The following is an 8,026-nucleotide window of genomic DNA, read 5'->3' as shown; positions in this document are numbered from 1 at the left end:
GGGACAAATTATATTTCTTTTTACAGAAAGACTGAACTTGAAGTTGAGAAGTAGCTGATCCAGGAACCCCTGAATCTGAAGCAAGAGCCTTCAGGTGACTCATGACTCCACCATTTTCTAGTGATGGCTGTTTTCATTGTCGGTTCTTTTTTTTTTTTTTTCTTAATATTTATTTTTGAGAGAGAGAGGGACAGAGGATTCTAAGTGGGCTCCATGCTGATAGCAGTGAGCCCATTGTGGGGCTTGAACCCATGAACTGTAAGATCATGACCTGAGCCAAAGTCAGATGCTCAGCTGACTTAGCCACCTAGCACCCCTCAATGTCCATTCTTGATAGGTATTCTGTCTCCTCCATGAGACCTTCAGGGGACCCTGCCCTTTCCACCTCTTAGATTCCTCAAGGTCTTGTACTTCCATTATGCATACAGACCCCAGGCCAGCATGTGTTGAATGAATGAGTTGGAAATGAAGGGAAAGACTAGGAGCCGTGGAAACATCAATATCCTGGACCAAACTCTGATTTGGTCACCAGCTGGTGAACTTGGGCAAGCTTCTAGTTTCTCTAAGCCTCTCCATTCTTATTTGTAAAATGCAAATAAACCACCTCTCCTACAGGGCTGTTGTAAAAGAGAAAATGGAATAATGAAGGCACCCAAAAAGTAGTAGCTATGATTACTGTACCTGTTGAATCAACATAAAACTTAAGCAAGGAGAACCACCACGTGGCAGTCTGATTTTCTAACTTCTAATGCAGTCCCATTTTGTCTGGCACAACGTCCCAGATTGGCAATCTGAAGGATGAGTTGCTTTGTGTCGCTGCTCTCTGTGGTGGGCACTATTTTGCCGGTCCCTGAGAGTGTCTAAGAAGAGGCATTACAATCAACAGTGGAATGCATGCCAATTGTTTTTATTAAGGATGCCTATTTGGATGACAAGGCCAGCCAGCAGGTGGCCCCCAGGAAGCAGCTTGTGGCCCCATCCCTGTCATTACTCCACGATGCGGCGGAAAGACTGCACAGCTGGGGAAGCTGCGCCCCAATCGATGGGCTTCCGGTACTCCTTCTTGTCCAGGAGGTACTGCCTGCCACGATAGTTGGGTAGCTCATAGAAAATCCAGGCACCCTCCAGCACCTTACTGGAGTGGACCTCCCGCATGTGGAACTGTTCCATAATGGAAGGGCAATCTTCAGTGGTTTCATACATCTGACCATTAAAATCTCCTTTCTCGAAGATCTGAATCTTATACTGGCCTCCACCAGACTGAAAAAAAACGACACAATAGGAAATAACAACAGTTATGGAAATCACTGATGGGTCAAGAACTCAGAGAACAGTTTGGTTCAGAACCCCCAATCGTGGAAGTTAGATGATCTGATCTCCTCTCCTTTTTTGGGTACTGTGAAAACAGCTGATGTTCAGTAAGAAAAACTTAAGGCCTTAACGTGCTCAGGAGGCAGAGAGAGTGCCCTGGAAATAATGAGCGGATTCAGTCTTGTGACAGACTGACCTAAGGTTTTATGTGAGCCTCAGCAGCCAACAAGAGAAAACACCCCATTAAGGGGTAGGAAAACTGTAAGAAAATGTGTAAGAAAAAAAAAAAAAAAAAAAAGGTGGGGGGGTAGGGGAAAGAGAGATGGAGAGAGCCAGAGCAGGCCAGCAAGCGAGAGAGAGTGCAAGGGGGCCCAGGCTCACCAGATGAACAGCCCTGCAGGAGCTGAGGCGGTCGTTGAGGCCCATCCAGTGCTGGTATTCAGGGTACTCGCCCCGGGGTAAGATATACATGTACCCGGCGAAGTTGGGCCTCTCGTACACAGCCCAAGTGCCTCCTTCCACTCTGATGGAGTTGCAGCGACTCAGGTACATGTGGAAATCTGCGCAGTCGCAGTCACAGTCATAGTGGCGGCCTTGGAAATTTTTGTCTTCATAGAAAGTAATCTGAAGGATGGAGCGAACAAAGAGAAGAACTGAGGAGCTGGGGGCTTTACTTGTAAAAAAAAATAAAATAAAATAAAAATCAAGAACACATTGCCCGCTGTAGAAATCCCTTTGTCTTCAATTTTGAGGGGTAAAAGTATAGTTCTATCTCACCTCACATTTACCTTCTGGCAGACAATTGTAGTTGTCAACTGTAGGAATGAGAACTTTCTGAAGGCTTAAAATGAAGCAAAACAAGAGTGCTCTAAGAGAAGCCAGTAGTTTCAGACCCAAGTTCACGGCTTCCTCCTTTTTGTTCCCATAACTCACTGTACTTACCACATTAGAAGCTAAATTACCCACTTATACATCTCTCTCCCATCAGACTCCTACCAGACTTCTTCCAGGGGCAAAGTCCAAACCTTATTTAAGCTATGGACCCCTGGACCCAGCGCTTGACAAACCTTCAATAAATGTTTGAGGAAGACGAGTGAGTTCCAAATGCAGAAATTCATTAGGTGCCATGGAAGATAAAGAGAGAAAAATAAAACATAGACCTTAGCTTTACAGCGTTTACTTTACATGAATATAGAGCATACACCTGACAATATTTTGTGTTCCGCACTATTATTTTTTTGCCAACAGGGTAGTTCCAAAGTAACATGATAGCAAGTCACGAATGTGGTTTGCTTCAAAGTCTTACCAAGTCTCTACCACAATCTTTGGGGTAAGCCTGAGACCTTGGATGGCCTGGCGGCACGCAGCCCTAACAAACCAGAAATGATAAACCTGGCCTCTAGAGCTGCATCTCTCCAGTCGGCCTTATGACTTCAGGCAAGCTAGCTCTCTGGGCTCCAGCTTCACACTTGTCAGAGCTGAGGACCAGACTAGATGGAAAGCCCTGGCTGTGCAGTAAAACTTTTCTGTTTGCAACAGGAGAGAAGAGTCCCCAGCCACTCCTGGGGCTTCATGAAGCAGGTTCTGAAAACCACTAGACCAAATGGACTACAGAGTTTGTCCCCTCTTGTTCTATAATTCCACACTCCAAGATGAATGTAAGTTCAGAAGGTAAAGTGAAAGAAATCACAGGTGTCATGGAGTCAGCACTTAATTTCCTAGAGTTACGCTGCCACCTCGTGGCTAATTTGCTCTATCGGCTTCAAAGGAGAAAATGTCAACCATTTCATATGAAAGGAGTGGAGAGCCAGGTAGCCTTGAGAGGATTTTTGAGGTGAAGATTGAAAGATAAGTAGAGGGTTTCCGGGGGCAAAGAAGAAATGATGGCCTGTTCAAAGGAATAAAGGAATATGGCCCATTATAGGGACAAGTGGTTCATCAAGCTCGGTGCATATGGACTATGTGGTGAAGTATTAATAGGAAATAAAGCCAGAAGACACAGACGGCATGCTGGAATCTCTTTGGTGATTATGTGCGAGATGTAAGGTAGTGGTTCGTGCGTGGAAACAGGTGGTTGCCGCGGGTGTGTGAGAGATGGGGCAGGCCAGCCAAAAGGAAACTGCCGTATAAAGGACATTGAGGAACCAGTCAAAAGAAACGTAGAATTTGGTGACTAATCAGGTGTAATGAATGAGGGAGAGGCAGACACCAAGAATGGTTCGTAAAAGGGCATAAAACCTCATTGTTTTCTACCCCAGGTGAGCCTTCTAGATGTAGCCTACTGATGGGTACTACCTTCCACCCTAATCCACGCTACTCTCTCCACTCTTCCACTCTTGTATTTCTCTCCACTCCTGTATTTCCTGTTCCCTGCAAGCTTCCCGAGCCCTTCCCACCCCTAAATCATCTGCTTCATCTCCTTTCTTCCCCTTCCAAATTTCTCTTCCAGCTCCATTTCCCGTTTTAGCATAGCACAGAGCTGGAGACACACGGTACCCCAGTTTAGAGATGAAAACAAAACTGCAGCACTAGCTACTAGCTCAGTGACCTTGGATAGGCCATTGAACATCGCTCTAAAGCTCAGACTCTTCATTTGTAAAACTGGATCACAGTATCCTCTGCGGAGGGTTGTCCTGAGGTTCCATGGGAAAATGCCTATGAAGCACTTAGTGTAATCTGGCTCATAAATCACCAATAAACTTTTGCTACTGTTGGTACAGATGAAGAAGTTAAATGCCTTGCCTAAGGCCAATAGCTAGGTACAAGTTAGGTGCAGGCAAGGGAGTGGTTGGCAGTGCAAAGCTCCCGGTTAGTTACGTGTGATTCATTTTATCTTATCTCCCTTTGCGGTCTCCTGCCTGCACAGCTAGTTCTGTGCAACGTACAGCACTTACTCTTTTAGTAAGGGAACAAGACTGATCCTGAGGCTGTGATGCTTTTCCCAAAGCCTGTGGAAAAATCTTTAGGAAAATCAAGGTAACTTCTCTAAAAAATAAAATAGATTCTATATTCCTTAATTCAGCCTTAATTCAATTTACCTTTGGTTTTTTGGTCAACTGTTTACCATAAAAGAGCCTTTGCAAGGGCTATGCTGTAGGAAATAAAGTTAATATCACTTTTTCTTAGTTCAATGTTTCCCACACTTAGTGCCCACTGCACATTTTCCTGGCTAACATCTATATTGAAGGTGGAAAATATACGATGTTCTAGAAGGCAACCTTGCTGTCTACCCTCTAGCAGACTAGCCAACCATCCCAAGGCTGAAACAAAGTACAGTGTTGCCATGGAGCCTTTACTGAGCTCCAGAACCAAACTCTCCTTTCAGCGGGGGACCTTCCAAATCTCAGAGCCCAGAGAATGTTGTACCTCTACTCAATTTCCATTTGTATAAGGACCATGACATCTACTGTATAGTCAGCTGAGATTCTTGGGCAAAAAAATTTATAGAAAGGCTAAGAAATAGTGCAGGAGATTTCCCTAGAAATCATTACAAAATTCCTCTCCTTCCCGCTTAGTTCTCGAAAAGTAGTCTACTAATCCAATACAATAGAAAGAAAAATGCCACGTATTCCAAAGGTAACAAAACCAAACTTAGTACCATGCATTGTTTTTGCCAATCCCATAACTCTGATTAAACTTCTAGTAAGATGGAGGGAAAGGAAAATGCAATAGACAAAGGGTAAGAGATCACTTGCTCTTTTGGCCTAGCAAGCAAGTTAGTTAACCACGTGAACAGCCCAGCTACAAGAAATACAAGAGAGCACACTATTACTACTCTGGAAATCTTTGAAAACGGGGGATATATTCATCTAAGGGGGTCCAGTTGTAATGGTCTTACATCAAGGCACACGGATTTCTCTAAGGACTTCAAATTCTTTTCAATGGGATTTGCATGGCATACTTCCAAGAACCTCAGAGCACTAAAGACACGGTCTCATTTTTTCTCCCCAAATCTTTTAGATAACAAGTATGATTATTCTATTTTCCAAGTGGAAAAAAATCAGGCACTAACCAATTATGGAACGAGTTAACAGGTGCCTCCTGACATGACGTATGGGAAATATTTGCTGTTGCCTATGTAACTTTCTGGCCAAAGATGGTTAGTCTGAATCTAAACAAGAGGAAACAATCAGGTAAATCCAGATCTCAGGACTTTGTACTAGACAACTGGTCTGGACTTAGAAAAATGTCAGTGTCTCAAACACCAACAAAAAGTAGGGTGACTGTTTCATACAAAAGAGGCTAAAGGAAAAAGTTTAAAGAAACATGGCAACCAAATGCAATGCATGGTCCTTGATTAGATCCTGTATCTGGGGAAAAGCCAGCCATGAAGCACATTTGGGGAAGCGACTGGGGGAAATGTGAATATAGTCTGAATATTTGGTATTTATGACAAGTTTGGGAGACAAGATGGTATTATGTTTATATAGGAGAATACCCTTGTTTTTGGAGAAACGTGACTAAGTACTTAGGGCAAAAGAATTAAGGCTGCTATTTATTGTCAAATGGTTTAGTACAAAGAGACAGAGAGACCAAATCTAGCAAAATGCTAACAACTGGAGAATATAAGTAAGGGATATAGAAGTATTCATTCAACATTTCTTTCTTATTCTTTCAAGATTCATTGGGTTTGAAACTTTTCAAAGTAACAAGTTGGGGGGGGGTGCTGTGGAAATCAGGCACTGATGGCTTTGCCTTAGATTCACTGGCGAGCAGAAGAGCTAAAATAATAGAATGAAGGTAGATACCCTCATTTCTAAAGCCCTGCCTAAAAGATCGATTTCTGGTCCAACAACTGTGAATCAAGTATTTTAGAGGCAATTTTCCTAATGTAAGTAAGCACTTTATTTCAGGAAAGGGATAAAAATAACTGCTTGAATGAAAGGGATATATAGGATTTAATTCACTTGATTAGTCTTTTAGGACATCACTGATGGAGCCTAAATTTCACAGAGAGGACTTTTAACTGAACACTAAAAGTTTTCTACTCCGTGTACTCCTCTTATCAGTATGTCCTATTCCTGTGGAAATTCATAGAATATGAGTTGCTAGAAGGCAGAAATCATGATGATATTAACACGTTATATACCTGTACAATACTGAACATGGTAACACACATAGAGATAAACCCTTAATAAACTGTTGGGTAATTTTGCTACAGTAGAAAATATAATAAGCATTTCTTAACCTTCTCTCCTATTCTCAACCTTTAAAACACTATCATACTTACCTTCAGGCATAGAAGCAAAAGTTTTCTCCACATTTCTTTCGATGTATCATTAGGTACATTGGAAAAGAGGAAACATTCCAAAAGAAAGGAAACATAAAAGAAAGTGGTAGGCTAAAAATCAGCATGACCGTTGACTTACCTTGGTTCCAGATTTAGACATTTTGGTGCATAGATTGGTTTCCCCAGTGCTGAAATCCGGAATAGCCTCAGAGTTAGAGGCACAGAGACATTTATACTGGGCTGGTTTCAAATCAAACATTTGCTTAGTCATGAGAATAGGATCCAAAAATTGAGTCAGTCATTTAGAGGCTATTGATGGTTTCTAGAAAAACAATTGGGATTATGAAATAAAGGAAAGCTTCAGTACCCCTTCTAATGCTTACCAAGCCTTGCTGCATTATAGACTTTGCTGAGTCAAGGCACCAAAACCCAGCCAAAGTTTTCAAAATTAAAAACAAAAAAGTCCCTCTTACCTGGGCAATTTGGGGATTTCAAGGTGGCTGCTTGCTAGAAAATCAATGTCTTTTTTTTTTTTCTCCAACAAAGCTTGCAGGAGAAAAGTCAAAAGGCCACCCTCTAATTCTGAATAGAAGTAACACGTTCCAAAGCAACGAAATTTGATGACTACTAAAGGCAATGCATGATCTTGTGTTTGAAACTGTCACTACAATGGACATTTTTGGGATGATTAGCAAAAATTTTAATACAGACTATATATTGTGCCACTGTAAAATTTCCTGATTTCATTCCATTTAAGAATCTGTACTACGACAACATGGGAGAATGTCTCTTTTTAGGACATGCATGCTAATGTCTTCAGGAGTAAAGGTTTGAGATGTCTGCAACCTACTCTCAAATTGTTGAGCAAAAATACTACTGCTCTCTAGAGTGGCAAAGTGAATGTAGTAACATGTTATCATCAAGTGGCAAATCTGGACAAGGGGTATGTGGGGAATCAGACTCGTGCAATTGTTCTTTAAGTTTGAAAATTTGTCGAGGCACGCACACAAGCTCCACTCCATAAGAAAGGGCTCTACGGTATACAGCCTGAGAGACAGAAAGCTACTGTGGAAATTATGATTCTGCAAAGGTTTAGCTACGCCAAACCTGCCACCTGCTAGGTGGAATTTTTCTGCCATGATATCATATGGAGACCTGTTTAGAGAACATTTCTGGGCAACTACACCTCTGACTTTTAGAATGAGATTACCTTTTATGTAAATTCAAAGAAACAACAAATCAATTCTTCTCCATTTTCATTTTCCTGGTCAAGTATATTCTTCTCAAAAGCCCATCTTCCTCCTGTTTCTACTAATAAAGCTCACCAACAAATGGGATGCCCCAAGACATTATGGTCAATTCCAAAAATAGCAAATGTACCTTGACATGAAGATTCTTGAGAAACAAATTATCAAGTTATGTGCTCAGCTTTCTGAATTAGATAAACTGGAAAGAAAGTATCTAATATCATGAATTTCACTAACC

At 41.8% G+C, this 8,026-nt stretch overlaps 1 protein-coding gene across 1 annotated transcript; it reads right to left on the bottom strand.

The window, feature by feature from the left end:
* Positions 1–886: 886 nt before the first annotated feature.
* On the bottom strand, positions 887–7,945 carry CRYGS (crystallin gamma S). The gene is made up of 3 exons (XM_049629544.1): positions 6,681–7,945; positions 1,693–1,935; positions 887–1,260 (listed from the first exon to the last, which is right to left on the bottom strand). Exons 1-3 carry the CDS (start codon positions 6,810–6,812, stop codon positions 988–990), a joined length of 648 nt encoding a protein of 215 aa, XP_049485501.1. The 5' UTR covers positions 6,813–7,945; the 3' UTR covers positions 887–987.
* Positions 7,946–8,026: the final 81 nt, after the last annotated feature.

The sequence above is a fragment of the Panthera uncia genome, chromosome C2 (genome assembly GCF_023721935.1).
Source record: "Panthera uncia isolate 11264 chromosome C2, Puncia_PCG_1.0, whole genome shotgun sequence".
Taxonomy (NCBI): Eukaryota; Metazoa; Chordata; class Mammalia; order Carnivora; family Felidae; genus Panthera; species Panthera uncia.
This window is presented reverse-complemented; position numbering and strand designations above follow the sequence as displayed.